General features: G+C 36.0%; 2 protein-coding genes and 1 pseudogene across 3 annotated transcripts; 1 reads left to right on the top strand and 2 right to left on the bottom strand.

Moving 5' to 3' along the window:
• On the top strand, positions 1 to 706 carry LOC148920128 (uncharacterized). Its single transcript, XM_089047457.1, has 2 exons — positions 1 to 261; positions 349 to 706. Exons 1-2 carry the CDS (start codon positions 45 to 47, stop codon positions 543 to 545), a joined length of 414 nt encoding a protein of 137 aa, XP_088903583.1. The 5' UTR covers positions 1 to 44; the 3' UTR covers positions 546 to 706.
• A 1034-nt stretch (positions 707 to 1740) lies between these two features.
• Positions 1741 to 5220, bottom strand: LOC103323206 (hydroxyproline O-galactosyltransferase GALT3-like; annotated as a pseudogene). Its single transcript, XR_016123658.1, has 5 exons — positions 5065 to 5220; positions 3823 to 4728; positions 3252 to 3487; positions 2108 to 3133; positions 1741 to 1971 (listed from the first exon to the last, which is right to left on the bottom strand). The product of XR_016123658.1 is annotated as a hydroxyproline O-galactosyltransferase GALT3-like (transcript).
• Positions 5221 to 10578: 5358 nt separating this feature from the next.
• On the bottom strand, positions 10579 to 15058 carry LOC148920129 (uncharacterized). Its single transcript, XM_089044548.1, has 6 exons — positions 14812 to 15058; positions 12766 to 14147; positions 12566 to 12667; positions 12293 to 12437; positions 11479 to 12122; positions 10579 to 11199 (listed from the first exon to the last, which is right to left on the bottom strand). Exons 1-6 carry the CDS (start codon positions 15056 to 15058, stop codon positions 10579 to 10581), a joined length of 3141 nt encoding a protein of 1046 aa, XP_088900674.1.
• Positions 15059 to 23278: the final 8220 nt, after the last annotated feature.

The raw sequence follows: 23278 nt of genomic DNA on the forward strand, positions 1-23278 counted from the left end.
GACAAAGCAATTAGAGCCATTCTAGAATCAACTTGTACCATACGATGATGGATCATGAATCTTTTGGTAGCAGGATTTTAAGCCTACTTAAGAGATTAGAAATTGGCGTTCTAGTATTAATTCCAGGATCTCTTACACCGGCAATTTCTTATGATATTTCGTTGTTGAAGGCGGATACATCATGGGTGGTGATTTGCGCATGTCTAAATTTTTGCCTTGACCTATTGCAAATGACTGTTCAATTGATACATCTTGGAGTTTGTAAGTATAATTTTTTGGATCAAATTTTGAACTTGTGTTTGTGTAAATGCTTATTTATTTATTTATAACCATTAATTCATCTTGCAGTGTCTGTGTGGCTCCTTTGTCGTTTGACTAGACTGAGACTCAAGCATGACTCAGAGCAAAGTTTCGGGGCTAAATTGCGCTCATGGCTCATTGAATTTGAGGCCGAGCTTGAAAAAGGGAATGACAGAAATCCAATCATAGTAGCAGCTCAATCGACCATGTATTCTCCTACTCCTACAGCCCGTGAATCAATATGATTCAGAATTGTTAATGTTTTTGTTTTTGTTTTTGTTTTTCCCTAGTTATAAACACTTGAAAACAATTACTACATGATGATTTACCAAAGATTTTTTTTCGAGTTAAACCTAATTTTTCTTTTCTTTAATTGCCTTTTATAAGTTCTACTTTAATTACTATTCTTTTCACTTAAAAATGGGCAATTGCTTATATTTCATTTATTATGTTTTATGAATTTTGAGTATGTTAATTAAAGTTTTTCTTTCTCATCTCTCCTCCACTTTCGCACACCCTCTGCATCTCATCCATAGCCATTAAGGGTGGGTATCAATCAAGTCGAACTAATGAAACCCGCAAATCAAAACCGTAATTACCGGTTTAGTTTGGTTTTGACCAAGACAAAATCAAACCGGACTTTTCTATACCGGACTTTGCAAAAGCAAAAAAAAAAAAAAAGGAAAAAGGAAGGGGAATTGGGCTTAGGCCCAAACTGGCGGAACCAAACTGTCTTAAATTGGTTTGGTTTGATTCGGTTTCCTTCATGATTTTTATCAGAACTGAACTAAGCCAAACTATTATATTGTAATCAATTCAGTTGCGGTTTCGATATGAAATCGATCCAATCCGAACGGCGCCCACCTCTAATGGCAATAAATGGGCTTTTAAAAATGGTGAAACTCATGATATGGGCTGGTTATGAGGGTTAGTTAAGAAATGGGCCTCGTCCAAAACAGCTGCAACTTGTGAGTTCCCGTCCCTACCCTTTGACTTTTAACGGAAATGCTATAATGAGGGCTTAAAGTGAGGAGGTTATTTGAGGAGGTCAAATCTCACCATCAACAAATGTAAAGAAATCATGGGACTTAAATATTTTAAATGTTTTGACGGTCGGATCGGTCTCCTCAAATAACCTCCTCACTTTAACTCCTCATTGTAAAAGCTCCCAATAAACAAACAAATTCTACGTATTTCATCTCAAATCGAGGATCCAAAACTGCGGCTATTGCCAGCAGCAAGAACATGTAGTCCCAGTACTTACCATACTTGTTCAACATGTCCTCGGTTATTGTTCTAATAAAACTATCTGTGTCAGTGGACAGTTCAAAACCACAATGAAATCAAAGTTCAAAACACACAGGATATTGTAATTCAACTTTTACCATATTATGAACCAGTAAAGTTACCAGAATTTCAACCAAAGTGCAATATACAAACGCAGCAATAGGGTAAAATTTAGCATCATATATTCACCCATCTCAAGACATCAAGACAGTACAGCTAGTTTTTAACATCCAAGGGAAACAAATTCACAATACAACAACAGAAAAAAAGAATGTTCAATCTCTGTAACTGCTTTAATGTCTATAGCTAAACTGAGATTCCCAAGCCTTCCAAAAGTGAGGTAGCCATAAGCTAGGGAAGAGCAGCAAAAAGCAAAAACTGTACCTGTTCTCTCAACATCAAGCACACGCACAAAAAAAGGGGAAAAAAAAATCTTGTGAGAATTAAATCATCTTGCGGGATACATATTGAAGATAATTAAGAACAAAACGAACAAAGAAGAAATAGTATTGATAATTACCTGTTAACATTGTATCAGTGCCTGCCTAGTGCCTACCATACCCAGCCTCGAGTACACATCAAGGCATTCATCAAGTCTGGCTTCAAGCAAACTATATGTTCATCAGCTGGCTTTGGTACGGTATAGTATACACCATTTGCAAAGGGTAGGGTACTCAGCGCCTGCGGTTCTCCATCAAGACAATGCATTGAAATCTGGACTCCAAGGTAACACAGGTTCTTCCAAATAGCGATCCAAGTCTGATTTTTTCGCAGGGTGGTCATTTGAACGGATGTACCGCTGGTAGTCCTTCACCACTCTACAACTGCATTTCCAACGTCTAGGACGACAAGACTCTTCTTCGGTAGGAAAACGGATCACATAGTCTTCAAACAGTTCCTGCATCGCCCACAAAACAATTGCAACTTTTGTTTTTGTTTTGTTTTGTTTTTTGTTTTTTTTTTCGGTCCTTAAGCTTAACCTCTAAACAAAAGAATTCAATATATCTCATCTTGAATCGAGGATCCAGTGCTCCAGAGCAAATCAACTCTGGAAGAGTCCTTAAATCTTTCTGCTGGTCATATTCAACTACCTCCTTGACCTTTGTATCTGAAACTGATGAAAAGGAACTCACATCCTTGCTATGACCACTGCTGAAAATAATTCAACTAACGGACAAAACCACAGCCTTTAGACTTCTTATTGGGAAAAACCAGAGGATATTGAAGAATATGAGACCATGTTGGTATGCACACGCAAATGACTCAGAGTCTGCAATGTTTCACTTACAAGGCCAATGAAAAACCGGACAGCCTCATATTGCATCCAAGCCCTCCTCAATGCCATTCTACGCTCAAAATTATTTCCAGTAGAGAACACTCCAACCAACATCAATGGCCTTTTCTTCAAAGTTGCAGGAGCTTTGATGTGCTCAACATCAACAACTAAATCATGATCCTCAGAAACAGGAAAGCCTTTAGCTAAGGCAGATAAGAGGTCCAAACCACCAGCCACTTTGACTTTGGTAACTGACCATGGCTCAAGTTTCTACATATACAAAAAAGCAATGTAGGGTGTAATTATTCACTTTTTCCAAAATGGAATTGTCTTGCAGAAAACAAGTTTTGGGCAATAATCTGTTATTTCCAATAAAATCAGACCTTACCTCCCTATATGCAAAAGATGTTTCATGCCTTCCATTCACAGTCATGTGAAATCCCTCTAAACCAACCCACAATGTAGCAGTAAAGGGATTCCCTTCAACAAATGGGAAATTTGCACTTCCAAAGGCACCTCCCCTGGAAACATTGGTCAACATGCCAATACTAGGCTGACTCATATTTAGATTTTCTTCCAAGGAGCTTCTGACAGCTTGTTCATTGCAAAGAACAAGTCCATCAACTGTCAAATTTGCTAAAATGTGCAAGATTTCTACCTGTAACACCCTTATTGTTTTTTAAGAGGAACCTTACTCTTAAGTTAAAGAAAAAGAGCAGGATATGATAAATAATCTTTATTTGATTAGTATGAAAACAGTGTTATACATTATAACATTTTCGATTAATACAGAGGACAAATGAGTGTTCTAAAGTTATCATGAGTTTAATTACATTTTTTTTTCATATAATGTGCTCTTCAAGTTTGAGCTACCATAAGATAAAAAAAACGAGAATGTTCTTGCGAAAGAGTTGGACTTGCAATTCTCATACCGTCTAAAGTCTAAACAAAAAGTTTACCTTTCAGGTTGTTAGCAGACCTGTGAGAAGGACATCTTTCCTCTTTGCCCCACCCAAGTTCATGAGTCCAAATATTTTGAACTACAAATGGCTCCTCTGTCATGTTATCAGCGGGGAGACTGACATTGTAATGCAAGATAATAGGAGGCTCAGGCTCTCCAGCAAGTTGGGAGCCTAGAAGTTGAATTTGAAAGCTTCTAGAGTGCCCATCAGGAATGCCAACCAAAGAAATGGAGGAATCGTCAACAAGGCCACAAGGGATTTCAAGAATAACCCCGTCTCTTGACACTATCTTATCAAGTGTACTTACAGAGAAAGGGCAATTTTTATCTTCTTGGCTGTCACTTTTGCTTAATTTGGAAGCCTTGTCCTTGTCAATTGCAGACAACAAGTCTTTCCACGCCACGGAGGCCTCTTTAACCCCTTGAGCAGTTTCAGGCAAAGCATCAGACCTTGACAGTAGGGGACGCATGTGAGGCCATACAAGCAAGGCCCTAGACCCTTCTTTGAAGATGTCACGTGAAGCAAACAGCTCATTGGGCCCATCAACTTCTATAAAATGGGTTTCTTATATGATTCTGCTTCTTTTTTCACTTTTATCTCTGACGATGTAATAAAAGAATCATTGGTTGGATGATTTCCGAAGAAATCAGAAGCCGACTGCTTCCGCCACTGCTTTGGTGGCTCAATTTTGACAATGCTGCAGTAACGAAAAACCAATCTCATAGCAAGAGCAATGATAAACAAGCCTCCGGACCACTTCTTCATTTTGGTTATCTGGTGAAGCTGATGCTTAAACAAAACCACATGACCCTTCTAGAGTCCTCTTTGTCTGTAACCCAGTTCGTGAACTGTCATCTTCTGTAAGCTTCTTGCTCTGATTTGCTTGCAAAATGACATTGAATACTACTTTCGATTATTCAATAGCCAATACACACACACACACACACACACACACACACACACACACACAAATAATAATTCAAAACACAAAAGTTATAAAGAAAAATTCGCCCAAGCAAGCCTAATCTAATAGTTGAATTCTCAAAAATCAAAACTTTAGGATAAAATAAAATAAAAACATATGCTCCAGCTATACACACAAACACAGAGAATGTCACCAAAATTTGAATCTTCCTAATGAGGGTCTAGTTTTAGTGCCACTATCAAGTATCAATCAAAGCAACGAATGACTGAAAACTCTATAAAGCTTTGAATGAACACAAGCTTACTCGCACATACCTTATATGCTCCTCCAGAACTTGAGCACCTCAAATCTGATTCTCTCCCGCAAAAAAAAAAAAACCAAAATTTGAAAGGAAATCTGCTGTCTATGCAAAACTTGCAAAGCTTTTAAGAATGATTCTTCTTCTTATTCTTCTCAATATGAAAAGATGATCTTCTTGTATTAGGAGTTCATCTTAAAACATTCATAAAAGCACTAATGAAGACAAAGTCAAAAAATTAAAAATAATATTATGAAGCTTTAGTGAATAGTAAATGAAGCGATGTTGAAACTCTAAAGAATCATTTTGAAGCGTTTACGGAATTTTGGTGGCAAACAAGGACTGATGTAGCATTGCAATTATGACTTGTGCCATTTCTCTATTATTTGTAAAATTTATAATCTTTAAAATTCATAAAAATATACATAAAATTACTATAAGTTCCTGGGAACAACTCTTCATATTTGAATTGTCAAAGGAACCAAAGCTTTACACAAGGGCCTGCACAAATTAGTTGCTTTTTCAATAACAAGATACAATATTGAAAAGACGGGAGATTTCTCGTATCCAATCTGCACATGTTTCAGTTATTTAGAAGAAAAATATATCAAGTGTTTAAACAAGAATCATACCATAGAGATGGTAGGGCAATAAAAGATAAACACAAGAGTTGTCAATTGGTTATCTGGGCAAAAAATTGGCCATTTGAAAGATCTTGAAATTTGTTCAAGTGTTTACAAGACGTTGCGCCTGATTTGAGAGAGAGAGAGAGAGAGAGAGAGAGAGAGAGTCCTCTTATGATATCTGTAGAGCCTCTATACTTATAGGCAAGAATCCCTAATGATGAAAGCTGGAGGAGGTTACTTGGATGTTTGTCCAAAGTCAGCTGTTGATTCGTCCTTGTGAGCCAATCAACAAGTAGGGGAAATGATATCTAGATGAAACTACTGGTCTCAAGGGATGTCCTTTTGGTTTGTTTCGCAACTGAAAAACAGGTTGGAAGGCGGTTCCTCTTGGGTATGGCGCCCATTATCCAAGCATGCTTTCTTGCTAAGAGAGACGGCAATCAAGTCACTCTTAATGGCGAGAACCCATCTTCAGGCTGTCACTTGGGTTGATGGATAAGAGTTACTCATTTTTCTAACTTTAGTGTGGATCAAAACTTGGGTCTTTTCGCAAAATGGGCTTTTGAATGGGTTTCGCCCATTGCTGGTCCCAATCTAAAAAAACCATTTTCGTTAGTTTAAAAGAAAGAGGTGTATGCTCTGGGAACTAGCTCAAGTAGCGGAGAAGGTGTTTGATAAAAATTGGTTAGGATTAGATTAAGTTAAGATTTCGATCCATTTCATGCAGGTGATGCTAATGTGCGTTCAAGCCCAACCCACTACGGCTACCGCACAAAATCAGATGGATTTTGACTGGTAAAGGTATTCTCAAGGAAACTGACTTTTTGGACTTTATTTACTCTGTTTAAAATTGGCTTTCTGAAAGGGAAGATTTGAATGACTGATGAAACCGAGAATATGATTATATGTCAAATATTATATTGTTGTTTTTCAAATAGCATTCGTCTTCTGTCAAATATATAATGACAAATAGCATATTTGGATAATGAAATTTGTTCTTTTTCTTCCTTTTCAAAGTTACTAGGTTTAATTTGTGCTTGCACACAATAAATAATTTATTCTCCATTTAGCTTAACAAACTTATTAATGGCACTCTCTGCATATTTTCAGGATTGATACTCAATCAAATACAAGGAGATTTCAACCCCTCTTTCGTGTATGAGCCCTCATAAAATGACATTTATATGCTTTTGTTGAAGAACTTTAAGAAATATTCATTACATTTTTGTATTGTTTTACCCCACGTTGCATTTCAGTATCTTCTTGAGGATGTTGCTTTGGAGCCCAAACGGTTGAATAAAATCCCTGTAGGTCAGGAGTTCATGCTTTTTTTTTATCTTTTACAGGTAACTTTTTACTTGATGTGGATAACTATCATTCTAGCCATGACATCGATTGAGGAGCCAATATATTTAGCATTGGAATTTAAAATTAACTTTAGAATTCTTCATTAATTCTCAGGTCCAGTGAGATCTATTTCTTTTACTTTCGAGGTTTATATTTTTTTATAACTTAGGTGGGTTTTCTGGTAATGCATCTTCAGCCCCTGAATCAAGAAATTGTAAATTCTCCAGTAATGTGTTGATTCATGCAGTTGACAAACTCGGAGCTTCTAAGGCAATTTCCTCTTTTCCAAATGCTTTTCTGGTTGGTGGTAGTAAGACTTCTTTATTATTGAACTTGCAGTATCAGGTAAATTTTGAAGCACTCTGTCGCAAGTACTTTGTTGAGTTTTTTTCTCACATTGCATTGAATGAGGTCGATATTTTCTTTATTGGTCAGCTTCAAAAACTGAAGGTGGAACCAGCACATGAAACTTCTCCAGGGTAATATTTTAACCAATTTTTAGGCTTAAGATTTAAGGCATCATGTGAACCAGTATTATGGTGGCTTCAGATTATCAACTTATTTATTGTGGTGCTAATTAATTAAACTCAAGTTAATTGTGCCTAATGAACCACAACTGTAATAATTTTAGTTGTAATATATATGTGTTTATGCGTGTCTATTTGTTTTTGGTATATAAGGACTGCATGCTGTCTCGCATCATGCTGAGGCTGATAGATAATTTTGATGAATTAGAACTTTATGATACACAAGGATGAGTTGTAGGAACTGTCTTCGCTCACAATTAACATGTCATTGTCCTCTGAATGAATTTGAAAACAAACCAGCTCTTCGCTTCATATCCTCATATTTTCATGTTTCCATTTGTTGATATGAGAAAAGGAAATGTAACACAGGTGGTGATTTCTAGTTGGGGTCCATATTTTTATATTCCTTCATATCCAAAACAGTGTTGCAACGGATTAATTAATTGAGATTCTGTCTTATCTCACATGGAAAACCAAAATTATATAGGTTCTGCTGCATGCTAAATTTGCAGCTCAACTCTTTCATCTATGTTACTGAGTCTTTGGAGCTCATTATTAGACTGTTGTTTATAGAAAGTTTGATGATTTGCAGCATTAGCGATTTAGACAATTAAGGCACAGTGATTATCATCCATAGTTTTGACTTTGGTTTTTCCTTTTATATTCCCTATAATTTAATTTTAGTGAGAAATCTGGATTTCTACTTCAGAAGGTTGGTTCTAGAAAATGCAAAATCCAAATATTATGAAGCGTGCACCGGAGAAGATCCTCTTTTTGCTTTTCCAAATTATAAATAGTCTATTATATTAGTCTGATGTTTCATACCCCCAACTTATCTTTTATAGTTAATGTTCCATTTGTGTTTTGCAGGCCCGAGTCATTGGGTATTATTGTTGGAATTGTTTTCTTCGCCTTGGGAATCTTATTCTAGTATTTCAACTTCATTGCAGATTCAAATGTAAGATTGCTCTCTTTCATTGAATACAAGAACATAACTTTATTTCAATTTACAATTTGTTGCTCAGAGGTGAAACTGTTTATTTTTGGTGAAACATGAGAATTCCTGTTTGTTTATTATCTGTTTGCCTACTTTTTAAATGTAGTTATTTACATAGTTAAGGGCGTTAGTGAAAAAACTGTTCCCACCAATTGAGGGGTAGGTGATGAGTACATTTTGTTCAAACCCATTAGAGTTTACAAATGAAAGAGATGGAAAAAATTTGATGGCCTAATACTAATGTGGTGTTTAAATTTGGTGGCCTGATACTAATTTGATGGCCTTATCAGATGTTTTAGATGTAATGAACAAAATTATAACCTATAGCCTGTTATTTCTGCCTTTATTCTACTTACATTAACACCTCTCATTTTCCAAATTTGTACCAACGGAGTTAAAACCTCTGCAGAGGACAAGAAAGAACATAAGCCACCTCTATAGCAGAGCTAACAAGAGAAAGAACCCCTTATAATAGAGATCAAGGCAGAAAAATCCTCTTCCACCACCCAGTAGCGTATATATAAAGACCTATCCAAACTCTTTTGAACAATGAGCAGCTCAATATTGTCGATATTTTGATGTTTTGACTGCTATTTGATTTATTAAAATATAGTTAGTATTTTAACATGACAAACATGTTATTATCCTATTTTTTGTAACTTAGACTTGCTAAACAAAGCATGATGCCACTATTTAGATCTCCATGTCTATATAAATAGTGCCATCTTTTCTACATATTTTACAACTTCGTACACATTTCACATGGTTTTAAAACCCGCAACATCGCACGGGCACCATTGCTAGTCCGTATAATAAATAAACTTACATAACCACCAACAAACTAGTGCCCGTTTCTACAACTTTATACAACTTTAAAAGATGGAAGAGAAATAAAAAAGAGCTCTTTTGGGTATGCTTAATGTGAGCCCAATAACACATTGTCACAGATCCGGGCGGTTATCTAGTGAGAACAATTATGTGAGAATCTTATGTGAGAACACCGTAGGATATAATCCAACAACTTCGTGAAAAGCAATTGTAAATGAAACAGTTGTACTAGGTTGTACTAGAATGAGTCCCTCAACTTGTTCTCTCTCCTCCCTCCTTCCTAAACAGCTGTTCAACTTTTTCACGCTCCCTCTCTTCTTTCTCTGCCCTCTTGGTTTCTCTCCTTTCAAACTCCTTTTATGTATTTCTCTCTCAGTTTCTGCGTCGATCTCTCCTCCTCCTCATCTCTCTCTCTCTCTCTCTCTCTTCCTATCACAATTCAAAAATGGAGGCCCAAAAGCCGTATTTACTACTCTCATTTGATATCTCTTTCATTTTCCTCAAGCAGCCCCTCTCTTTCGTGGTGGTGGAGGAAAATGTAGTAATCTCGCAAAGTCATACTGGTGCTCAAAGATTGGATTTTTACTGCTAGCCATCTAGGTTGTTCTGCTGCCGTTCTCTATCTGTGATCAATATCTTTAATTATGACTTTTTTTTTTCATTTTGATTACTTGTTTTTTTTTTTTTGATTAAGAAAGGGGGCAAAGCCCCAAAGAACAGACTACACAACCTAGTCTAAATGACCAATCTAGAATGAACAATTCCAAGCAGATCATCAACAAGATAATCACTTAACCAACTAGGAGCCTGCTCAAACACGCATAGCCCAAGATCCACTTGTAACTCCACTTCGCTAACCGGTCAGCAACAATATTCTTCTCACGAAAAACATGCTGAAGAGCACACTGGGAACCTGCTGCACGATAAGGTCACAACAGTCCTAACCAAAGTAGCTAAAGGGTGCAAAGAAAGCATGGAAGAAATCTGATAGAGATTGACTGCAATAGCTGAGTCCATCTCAATAATGAGACTACGATGCCTTTCTCAATTGCTAACTTCAAACCAAAGAAAAGACCCCATATCTCAGCCTCAAGAACTTGACCTTTTCCTAGATTAATAGCAAAACCACTTACCCAGCACCAAAAGGGTCACGAATGACTCCCAAAGACTAATGCAACAGAACGCTTCTCCTGAACCATCCACATTCACTTAAACTCGCCCAGCCTGTGAAGCTCCTGAGCAACATGAATTTGAACTTTATTTACCCTGACAGTGAGATTAGACGTTGACTTGATCCACTCCTGAGCAGCCCCACAAATAACTTGCCTTGGACTAAAAAGGATTGTATCCTCATTCTGAAAAACATGCTTATTTCTCCAACACCATAGATGCCAACAAGTAAACACAAAAACAGTACTCCAAGGAACATCACCATTCCATTTCTCTCTAGAGAGCATATTGACCTTCATCCAAGGCTGAGCATCTAAATGGAAAAAATGACGAGCACAGTCAGGGAGAATAGCATTCCACGTAGATCGAGCACGCTCACAATCACGGAGAGATGTGAAGGACAAAAGAGGCCAAGAACAAAAGCCACATGAAGGGTCAGACGCCAACTGCCTTCGAACACGCTGATCATTTGATAAGATTTTGCCTTGAGAAGCCAGCCACATAAAATATTGCAACTTAGGAGGAACATTTAAACTCCACAAGGACTTCCAGCAGGAGTCAGGGGTAGAACAACCTCCAAAGAATAAACTATAAGCATTTAACGGAAAAGTCCCCATTAGTACTACCCTTCCATATCTGAGTATCAGGTAAAGAGCCTAAAAACCCCACAGGAACACTAATGACCTGTTGAACAAGATCTTCACAAAGAACACCTCTCAACTTGTCAATGTCCCACCAGCCATTCATAGAGAAACTTGAAACAGGACAATTGCTATCGGGATGGTGAGAACTCCAGCCAGCTGCATTAAAGGGCCATCAGTAACCCAATTATCCTCCCAAAATTTTATACTATCTCCCCGACCTATTCTCCAACACATCCCTTGCATAAGTAATTGGATACCATGTAAAACACTCCTCCAAGTAGTGGAACAAACCTGCCTTGCTCCAAGAGAAATATCAAAAATAGAAGCCCCTTTAAGATACTTAGCCTCATAAATTTTTGCCCATAAACCACTGTCCTTAGAATGCAATCTCCACCCAATCTTAGCAAGTAGAGCCTGATTCATACTAGCAATCATTTTAAACCCCAAACCTCCTTTACCTTTAGGCCTACAAGCCAAATCCCATTGACAAAGATGGATCTTATATTTCTTCTCACTGCTACCCCAGAAAAAATTACGGTTGAGCCGATCTAAATCATTACAGACACTAACAGGTAGTTTGGTAGTTTGCATAGCATAGATAGGGATAGAAGCTGTAACTGCTTGAATTAAAGTGGCTCTTCCAGCTAAAGAAAGAAGCTTACTCTTCCAAGCTGCCAAGCGTTTATGCACCTTATCAACTAAAGAACTATAAGTGCGTTTTCCGATTCTAGAATGCAAAAGAGGCATTCCTAGATACTTACCAAGGTCATTAGTAAGAGGAGAGCCACAAATCAAACTTATCTCCTTAGCAACCTCTTTACAAGTGTTAGGAGAGCAGAAGACAGCAGACTTTTCAAAATTGACTACTTGTCCAGAAGCAGAGCAAAACAGATCCAGACAACTCTTCATAATTTTAGCTTGGCTAGCACTAGCCTCTGCAAACAACACCAGATCATCAGCAAAAAAGAGGTGGGAGATCAGGCCAGACTCGAGAAGATTTCTGGCCGCCACTTCTTCTTATCAACAACATCACAAATAATATGAGAGAGTTTTTCAATACATAGAACAAAAAGATAGGGAGATAAGGGATCTCCCTGTCTAATACCATTCATTGGACTAAAAGGAGCAGTCAATTCCCCATTCACATTAATCTGATATCTCACAGATTGAACACAGTTCATTATCAACTTAACAAACGGAGCAGGCAGCCTTAATTCAAGAAGCACATACTCAACAAAATGCCAACTCAACTGTCATATGCCTTAGAGAGGTCAATTTTCCAAGTGACAAACCCTTTTTCCCTTTAGACAACAAATTTATGCATTAACTCCTGCAATAAGGATATTATCGTAATATGTCTTCCAGGGATAAAACTAACTTGGTTGGGACTTATAAGATCAGGAAGAATAGGCCTTAACCGAGCCACAATGATTTTAGAGATGACCTTGTACAGAGTAGAGCATAAACTAATAGGCCTAAACTGAACCATAGATTGGGGCTTTGCACTTTAGGCACCAAAGTTATTAAAGTGTAATTCAGCCTGTCAGGGAAGCTGCAATTCTGAAAAGCTTGAGTCACCAAAGCGAAAATATCATCAGCACATTTATTCCATTGAGCTTGATAGAAACAAGCTGGGAACCCATCTACACCAGGAGCTTTCAAACCTCCAATCCCAAACAAACTTCGCTTAATCTCAGCCATGTCAATATTCTTCTCAAGCAACTCCAAATCAGCCGAATCAATAACAGGGAACAACTTAGGTAAAGTCAGATCTCTGTGCTCCACAAATTCTTGAGAAAACAACTGCTCAAAATATGCCATAGCCAAACCTTTAATGTCTTGAGCTTCCTCAACCCAAACCCCCTCATTATTCTTTAATCTCTCTATTTTATTCCTCCGCCGCCTAATAATAGTAGTAAGATGAAAGAATTTGGTGTTTCGATCACCTTCCTGAAGCCACTGTAATCTGGATTTTTGTTTCCATAACATAGCCTCTTGCTCCAGCACACAATTATACTCCTCAATCAAAGAAATTTCCAATTTACTTAAAAAAGTATTTGAGCCCCTGCACAAAGCTTTTTGAATACCATTAAGACGAGCCAACAAACAGGCCTTCCGCTTCTTAACATGTCCAAAAACATTAACATTCCAATCTTTTAGCGGCTGAACCAACTGATAAGTTTTGTCCAAGGCTGATCTAGCAGCTTGTCCCCAAACATCAGAAATAAACTCATTGAATTGTTCATGCTGCATCCACATTGCTTCAAACCTAAAAGGCCTTAAGTGCGGAGAAGCAACAAAATGAGAGCTCAACTTAATCTTAATTGGATTGTGATCAGAGGTAGTCCTAGGCAAATGCTGAACATTAGCCTCAGGAAATAACCTTCTCCATTGCATATTACAAATAGCTCGATCTAGCCTTGCATAGACTCTCTTATTATTCCATGTAAATTTAGGTCCAGAATAACCCAAATCAATCATCTCATTATCATCAACCCAGTTTCTAAAACCTTTAGATTTGCACTCTAAAACTCCACCAAACTTCTCATCAGCAGAAAGTAACTCATTAAAATCCCCGGCAATCAACCAAGGCATATTATGACTTGCAGCAACAAATGAGAGATAGTCCCACATTTTCCCTCGCTTACCAGCATTAGGACTAGCATAAACACCCGTAAAAAGCCAAGGGTCTTGGCCATTACGAGCCACACAAGCAGAAATCGTTTGATCAGAGGTGCCAACAACTTCTACATGAACTCTAGAATCATCCCATAACAGCCACAAACCCCCGGAAAACCCCACAGCGTCAACAATTTCAAAGCAAGGAAAACCGAGAGTTTTAACTACAGAAATAGCCTTTTCTCCACTTATCCGAGGCTCACAAAGAAAAAGCATATCCAATCGATGAGTGCGAATCAAATCAAGCACATTAGACTTAAATTTAGAGCTCGCAGGCTCCTCTAACATTCAACAACAAATATCCATAAAAAAACCCATTAAAGAGTAGAGTAACCGAGAGGGCTCAAACCCTTATATTAAGATTCAAAAGTCATACCCCCAGCAGAAGTGGAAGTATTACTTGCCAAATGTCCACCATGTGAACTAACGCGTCCTTCCGAAAAGTCCATTTTTTCTATGGGATCCAAACCCTCACTGTCTGAAGGGATTAGCACTTCATCATCACCGTCGAATCCAGAATTTTCATCCCTACTAGTAGCCACCTCCCTATATTAGGTGGCTGATGCCCAAAGATATACAACCCTTTTCCTTTTGAACTGATTGTCCGCCACCCCAGCTCCGCAAATTGCTCATGTAGAGAACTAAGCAACACTTTCCTTGCCTTGAAATCCCACCATTCCTATAGAATCGATATACCAACAAGGCACTTCTACTTGCCACGCTAGCGCTTGGCAGACTTCCAGATGTATTTCTAGTTGCCACACCAGTATTCGATAATTTTCCTTCACACGATTCTTCACAGGCAAGCTCTTGTTTGAAATATCCTCCAAACCCTGCCTAGCAACAGACTTTTTACCCTTAGATTTTGTCCAAACCTTATTTCCCATATTCAAATCACCACCACACATGCACTCGGTCTGCTACCAGTCTGATCAAGAAACTCACCAGAGTTCCCCTCATCCTTTCCAAAATTCTCATCCACTTGCCTAAGAGCATCAAACCTTGAGCCCTTAATTTTTACCCCAGAATCCTTGCCTCCCACTCCCTTAAAATTAGATTGAGGCCTACGCCTAGGGGGAACATTCATCCATGGCCCTCTCAAGCTCTGGTCAGGACTCATAGTGAGCCCTATTACTTCCCACCAAAACACTCCCCTCAACATTAGCACCCATGGCACTAGTAGTCTCACCATTAACGGTTTCAGCATCTTTAGTATTCAAGTCACACTTCTCTCATTTATGGCCATACCTCCCACATAGGTAGCATATATCTGGCAGCCCCTCATACTCTATATTATACCAATTCTGGTTGATTTGGACGAAAGCATCTAAAGGCTTAGTGAGATCTAATTCCACACACAGCCGAGCAAACTTGCCCCTATTTTGAGCAATGGTAAGAGAATCAATCTTTAACAATTTCCCCAACAAATTCCCAACTCGTTTCAACGACTCAAACATCAAAACACTCAAGCCTGAATAGCAGACACGGCCAAACAGCCATTCGAGTTATGTGTGCATAGCTGGACAAAAGCCAGGCCTCCATTTTTGCATGACTAAATATTGACCAGCTATTATCCAAGGACCACCAGTGAGAACAAAATTTAAATCCTCTTCAAGCTCAAATTTAACCACAAAGTAATCATTCACCAAATCTATCAATTTCCACTCCCCTTTCAGACTCCATTTCTGGTGTAAACGATCACGTAAGTAATTGTAAGTATGAGACCTGCCCAAGAGCTTAATAATCAGAGCATTCTTCCAAGGTCGGCATAACCTATCCACAGCCCTATCAGAAAATTGAATACTAGGACCTCGATCACCCCGAGAAATAACCACATCCTCGTTATCATTGAGATCCTCATAATCATCATCCAAACAATTAACATCTATACCCACATTCTTAGTCAAATTCACCTTATTCATAAGCTTATCACGAAAACTATCAAAACCAAGGTGAAAACGAGATACCTGTCGCGTCAATGGGTGTCCGTCCATCAGTGAATCGACAAGCATATCACACTCAGTTCAGATTCTCGATGCTCGACTTAGCCAAGCTGATGAGGATTGAAGGAGCTCCAGGTGATCCTTCCGCCATAACCAACAGGAAATCGAAGGAAACGGCCGAATGCAGAGAGAAATTGCCGAAACCACGCAGTGGCGCTCAGAAGAAAAGCGATCGCGTGGCGAGAGCAGAAATATTCGGCGTGAGGCGCGTACAAAAAACTTACTATATAGTTATATTTTATAAAAACAAATTGATTACTTGTTTTTCAATTTCTTTTCTTCATCAATTAATTTGGTCTGTTTGGTTTTGGTTCAAATTTGTCCTCTTTAGGCCATCTCCAGTCATAGGGCTAAATGTAGTCCATGGCTAAAAATTTAGCCCTCCAAAATATTAAGGCCCGTCCGGTAATGTTTTCGGAGAATGTTTTCTTAGAATATTTTCAGAGAATAAAAACAAGAAAACGAATTTGCATTTTCAGGAAATGAAAATGCGTCTGGTAGATTAATTAGAAAACATCTTCAGAAAACAAAAACAATGAAAACGTGTCTGGTAGTACAATTTGAAATAATAATATGTGAGTTATTTTTATGAAAATGTTTCCCATGAGAATGAAAACAACTTTTTTCTGTTTTCTATAAGTACACATGAACTTGTTTTCATTTTATGAAAACATTCTCAATGTTTTCTGTTTTTGGGCTACCGAACATGTTTTTACCTCATTTTTATTTTCTGAAAATGAAAACAACCCCTTAAAACATTACCAAACGGGGCCTTAATTTTTTAAAGAATAGTATGGGGCTAAAATTTTCCATCTCTAGTCCTGCAAGGCAATATTTTAGGGTCCTTCATATTTTATTATTTTGAGAAAAACTATGGTACAACACATACATTCCACAACTATATATTGTTTAATTTAATTAAACTACTATTTAGAGACAATATTCCATGACCAAGAATTTTTTATATTTTTTTTAAACAACACTTAAAACATTTGAAAAGGTGACTACATTCTTTTTTTTTAAAAGGATGGGTTTTAATGGTTTGACATCCAATGGTCATGACCAATAATTTTTTATAATTTTTTTACGAATTGAAAATATTTAAAAAGGGTTTTAAATATATAAATGTATATATATATATATATCAGTCTCCTTCTATTGAGGGATCCCTCAAATAATTTTATTTGAGGGACGCCATTTAGGGCACCCTACAATTTTTTTCTCGATGATCCACATCATCTATTTTTTAGGTCTTCATTCATAGATCATCCTTACAAAAAATTAGACAAATCGGAAACCGTTTCGACATCCAATTGTGTCTTACAAAATCAATGAACACGGTACTTCAAGAAAGCACTAAAATTTCAATAACTCAATTGAGTGGTCAAATGATATCGATTCAAGTGATTTTTTTGTAGAGATGATTTTTGAATGAGTATCTACAAAATAGACAGTTTGGATTAGTGAAATACAATCCGAAGTGGGCCCTACAAGCAGTGTCCCTCAAATAAGCTTATTTGAGGGATCCCTCAATGGAAGCTCTCTGTATATATATATATCCAGCTGACATCATCAATGAAAAGCTTATGCATGGAGCTCACAAAAAATTTGGCATAGGACTAGCCAAAGTGGGCTAAATGTGGCCCGGTTGGTGGGCTAAAGGGCCAAATGTGGCCCTCCAAATTTGGCCAAAATTTTGTTTAGCCCATGACTAGAGATGATCTTAATTAAATTTGGTAGGCCTTGTTTAAAATTGTAATTGGCTTTGAGATTGGACAAAGGTTGGCTTTCGTGATTCTGTGAAGGTTAGTAATCAAGGTTTTAAAAAAATCTTAATCTGTAAGTGTATGTATAGTTATATAGTGTATGGTTCAAATGGATGATTATGATTGGTGTTGTTTGTTGTGATTGCCTTAATTGCTATGGTTGCGGTGATTGCTGAAAAAATGTGTAACTAAATGTCTTTGGCTAGTAAATGAGAAAATAGATAACCCCACCCAATTGGTTTTTTAATTATGGATTTTTGTCTACTATTTGGCTTTCTAATGCTCTCCTTCGTTCTCTATGCAGGTTGTTTTTCCCCTCCAATTTGCATTTGCATTGAAATTATTAAGCTGAGAACAAATGTTTAAGTTTATTGTTTTTAAGAATGAAGTTCGTTAATTATTTTTATTTTGAGTTCAGATCTTCTCTTGAATTTTAAGTTCTTTATTGCCATGTTTCAACATCTTGATATAAAAAAAAATTGGAAATTTTTATTTTTACCCAAATTCTATTACTTGGAGGACGTATACAATGTACATACATGCTACTTGGTCTTCCAATGCAATCTTGACATTTGTCTCAATTTTCCTCTGTCATTTCTACATCATAATAAACCCATGTGTCATTATCTCATAGCGCCACATGTCATTAATGTTTCATTTTTGTGAGTGTATCTTAAAAAAATTACGAAAAATCATTAAAAAAATCAGAAAAATACATCGAAAATTTCTACATATTCCTTGCAACATTATCTTCGACTATGATACTCAAAAATCAAAATTTGACTTGAAAAATTTGAAGTAATAATTGGAGGAAGAGTTGTACTCATGAAGACTAGTGATCTTCAACTTAGTGTTGTTGTTAGTATGGAAGCAAACTTGATTTTGTGAAATTATTTGAATTTTTCTTTTAGTCAAAATTATATTTTTTAAGTCTCAAAAGATGTTGGAAATGTCGCAAGGAGTCTGGGGTATTTTTTGGTGAAATTTTCAGATTTATAATGAATTTATTATGATTTTTGGAAGTCAAAATATTAGACATGGCAGCACCTGATGGGTGCGTCGTCAGCTTTTTCAACGGGTGTCAGATTCCTAGCACCACATGTCATTAATGTTTCATTTTTGTGAGTTTATCTTAAAAACTTTACGAAAAATCATTAAAAAATTAGAAAAATACACCGAAAATTTCTACATATTCCTTGCAACATTATCTTTGATTATGATACTCGAAAATCAAAATTTGACTTTGAAAAATTTGAAGTAATAATTGGAGGAAGAGTTATACTCATGAAGACTAGTGATCTTCAACTTAGTGTTATTGTTAGTGTGGAAGCAAACTTGATTTTGTGAAATTATTTGAATTTTTCTCTTAGTTGAAATTATATTTTAAGTCTCAAAAGATGTTGGAAATGTTGCAAGGAGTCCAGAGTATTTTTTGGTGAATTTTTCAGATTTATTATGATTTTTGGAAGTCAAAATATAGGAAAATAGTAATAAATGAAAGATAATGACACATAGCTTTCTGATGGGTGCGTCATCAACTTTTCCAATGGGTGTCAGTATCTCATAGCTCCACGTGTCGTTCATATTTCATTTTTGTGAGTATATCTTAAAAAATTCACAAAAAATTATTTAAAAATAGTAGATATTAAAAAATTCACAAAAATTCATTAAAAAAATCAGAAAAATACATCGAAAATTTCTACAAATTCCTTGCGACATTATCTTCGACTATGATACTAAAAAATCAAAATTTGACTTTGAGAAAATTGAAGGAATAATTGGAGAAAGAGTTGTAGTGCTGAAGACTAGTAATCTTCAACTTAGTATTATTATTAGTACGGAAGCAAACTTGACTTTATGAAATTATTTGAATTTTTTTCTAAGTCAAAATTATATTTTAAGTCTCAAAGGATGTTGAAAATGTCTCAAGGAGTCCGTTGTATTTTTTGGTGAATTTTTCTGATTTATTATCAAATTATTATGATTTTTGGAAGTCAAAATATTGGAAAATAATAATAAATGGAAGATAATGACACATGGCAGTGTCTGATGGGCTTGTTGTCAGCTTTTCCAATAGGTGTTAGTATCTCATAGCTCCACGTGTTATTCATGTTTCATTTTGTGAGTTTATCTTAAAAATTCAGAAAAATCAAAAAAATACACAGAAATTTTTTAAAAATTCCTTGCGACATTATCTTCAACTATGATACTCGAAAATCAAAATTTGACTTTGAGAAATTTGAAGGAATAATTGGAGGAAGAGTTGTAGTGATGAAGACTAATAATCTTCAACTTAGTATTATTATTAGTATGGAAGCAAACTTGACTTTGTGAAATTATTTGAATTTTTCTCTAATTCAAAATTATATTTTAAGTCTCAAAAGATGTTGGAAATATCACAAGGAGTCCGTTGTATTTTTTTGTGAATTTTTCAGATTTATTATCAAATTATTATGATTTTTTGGAAGTCAAAATATTGGAAAATAATAATAAATGGAAGATAATGACACATGGCAGCGGCTGATGGGCGTGTCATCGCCTTTCCAACGGTCAGTATCTCATAGCTCCACGTGTCATTTATGTTTCATTTTTGTGAGTTTATCTTAAAAAAATCATAAAAAATAAGAAAAGTATACCGAAAATTCCTACAAATTCCTTGTGACATTATCTTCGACTATGATACTCGAAAATCAAAATTTTACTTTGAGAAATTTGAAAGAATAATTGGAGGAAAAATTGTAGTGGTGAAGACTAGTGATCTTCAACTTAGTGTTATTGTTAGTATGAAAGCGACTTGACTTTGTGAAATTGTTTGAATTTTATACAACTCAAAGTTATATTTTAAAACATAAAGGACGAAAAAAAATGTTGCAAGGATTTCATAGGATTTGTTGGTGTAATGTTTCTGATTTATTATGACTTTTTTGAAGTTAAAGCATTGGAAAACAGTAATAAATGGAAGAGAATGAGATGTGGCAGTGCTGGTGACTTGTGGTGCTACACGAGAATGACACCCGTCTGAAGCATTGATAATGCAACATTTAGGTGCTTCCACTTGTCATTCTCTTCCATTAATTACTATTTTTCGATGCTTTAATTTCTAAAAATCATTAAAAAAATCATAAAAAATCATAAATATGTACGAAAAAATCCTACAAACTCTTTTTGATTTTTTCTTCATCTTTTAAGCATTAAAATATAATTTTGAGATAAAAATAAATTTCAAATACTTTCTCAAACTCAAATTTGTTTATATACTTACTACACACCAAGTTTAAGATCATTACTCTTCCTCACTACAATTCTTCATGGAATTATTAATTCAAATTTTCTGAAGTCAAATTTTGATTTTCGCACATAATAGTTAAAGATAATGTTGCATGAAATTTGTAGATATTAAGGATTAAAAAAAAAAAATTAAATAGACACAAAATGAAACCTTGTTGGCACGTGGAGCTACACGAAATGACGCTTGTAAGAAGCACTGATAATGTACTCTTATACAAATTCAATGTAACAAATTCATCTTAAAACATTCATAAAAGCACTAATGAAGACAAAGTCAAAAAAATAAAAATAATATTACGAAGCTTTAGTGAATAGTAAATGAAGCGATGTTGAAGCTCTAGCAAATCCTTTTGAAGCGTTAACGAAATTTTGGTGGTAAACAAGTACTGATGTAGCATTGCAATTATGACTTGTGTCATTTCTCTATTATTTGTAAAATTCATAAAAATATACGTAAAATTAGTGTAAGTTCCTGGGAACAACTCTTCATATTTGAATTGTCAAGGGAACCAAAGCTTTCCACAAGGGCCTGCACAAATTAAATGAACATAATAAAAATAAAACCAAGCTGCTAAAATTCCAATATTAAACCAAAAAAAAAAAAAAATCACAATTTAACATTTAGAGGAACACTCACCAAAAAATGCGGAAGTACCAAACGTGTTGAAGCAATTTCTTTTTGTTTTTCTTTTTTTTCTATATTTGATTACTTTCACAGTGAAATCAATCCTTGTCCAATCACAAAGGCAACCAAAGCTTTAAACCAAGGCTGCACAAATTAAATAAATACAATACAAATCAAACTAAGCTCCTAAAATTCCCAAATTAAATAGCCAAAATTGAAATAAGCTGCACATATTAAATATACCTCTTTGCAAAATTCCCTTGTGCTTTAGCTTAGCTCTAGTTGTGAGAGGTGGAAATGGGAGAATGGTTGCCCTTGTTTTGAATAAAGGGGAGGCAGAGGGGTGAGGAACATGAAGAAAAAAAATGAAGTGAAGTTACCCCATATACCGCTTGAAATGACACATAAATGACCCATTATCCCCATAGACAAGTTGAATTATGCAACGAACATGATACACAATGATGTCAGGATAGAGAAAAGTTTCTCACATAAGAGGTGTTTTCTCAAGGTCCTGAATTTTAAACATAATTGGAAGGGACATTGACATTCAAAAGTACATTTAATAGAGATGTTGCATATGTGTCGTATGGTGCATAATCATATCCATGATGATACATAAATGACCCATTATCCCCATAGACAAGCTGAATTATGCAACGAGCATGATACACAACGATGCTAGAATAGAAAAATGTTTCTCACATAAGAGGAGGTTCATAAGAGAAGGTTTATCAAGGTCCTGAATTTCAAACCAAATTGGAAGGGGCATTAAAAAATACTTACAAAGAACAAAGTTGACATTCAAAAGTAAATTCAACAGAGATGTTGCATTTGTGCCGTAGGGTGCATGATGACACATAAATTGGCCACTCCGACCAAGCATGTGTGGCACCACACATGCGTAATGCTCTATTTTTGGATCAATGCCATACAAGCTTTGCATCTGTTAAAATTTTAGCCCCTCCTTAAACAACCTAGCATGGCTATATGCAATTAGAACTCCAATAAACGTAAAGCCATCAGGTTTCTACCCCAAACTTACCATTTCTCCAAATAGCTCTAAAGTTCTTCCTGAAAAGTTTGATGAACTTTAAGCATCTAGTGGATCCTCCAATAAGGATTCTTGTTTGACTTGCTTGAGAAAGAATGAAAAAATTGTGAAAACAAAAACTAAGAAAAGTGAGGAAGTCTACAAGCATACAACGCGCAGAAAGAATCACAAAATAATAATAAAAAAGCCTTATCTTTTGTGCAACACCAACATACCATCTAACAATCAAAGATTGAATAAACTCATAGCAATCATCTGACCAGTTCTAAATGCCCATTTCATAATAGAATTTTCACTTTTTTGAGAACCCAATTACTACTAAAAATATCAAAATCTGACTACAAGCTAAAACTCACCAACAAGAGCAAGACTGTGGTAAGCACAAGTGGCATAATAACCCAAAAGCGATTAAGGTAGAAAAGACTATTTCCACGTCCTGTGTAGATCTGAACCTTTAAAGCCCCAAATTAACCCAAATCCACCATGAACACCATTGATTTGTAAGGATCCCATTAAAAGTCCTAAAATGGATTAAATAAATTTCAACAGATCTATACCCTAAACTATAAACACATCATTCACCCATTTTAGCCCCAGAAGTTTCTAGGTTGACAAAAACATGTTAAGATTTAAGGATGTTGACAATTAAATAAGAAGAGCTTGATCAATGAGAGAT

Source organism: Prunus mume, linkage group LG2 (genome assembly GCF_029339155.1).
Source record: "Prunus mume cultivar Tortuosa linkage group LG2, ASM2933915v1, whole genome shotgun sequence".
In the NCBI taxonomy this organism is placed as follows: Eukaryota; Viridiplantae; Streptophyta; class Magnoliopsida; order Rosales; family Rosaceae; genus Prunus; species Prunus mume.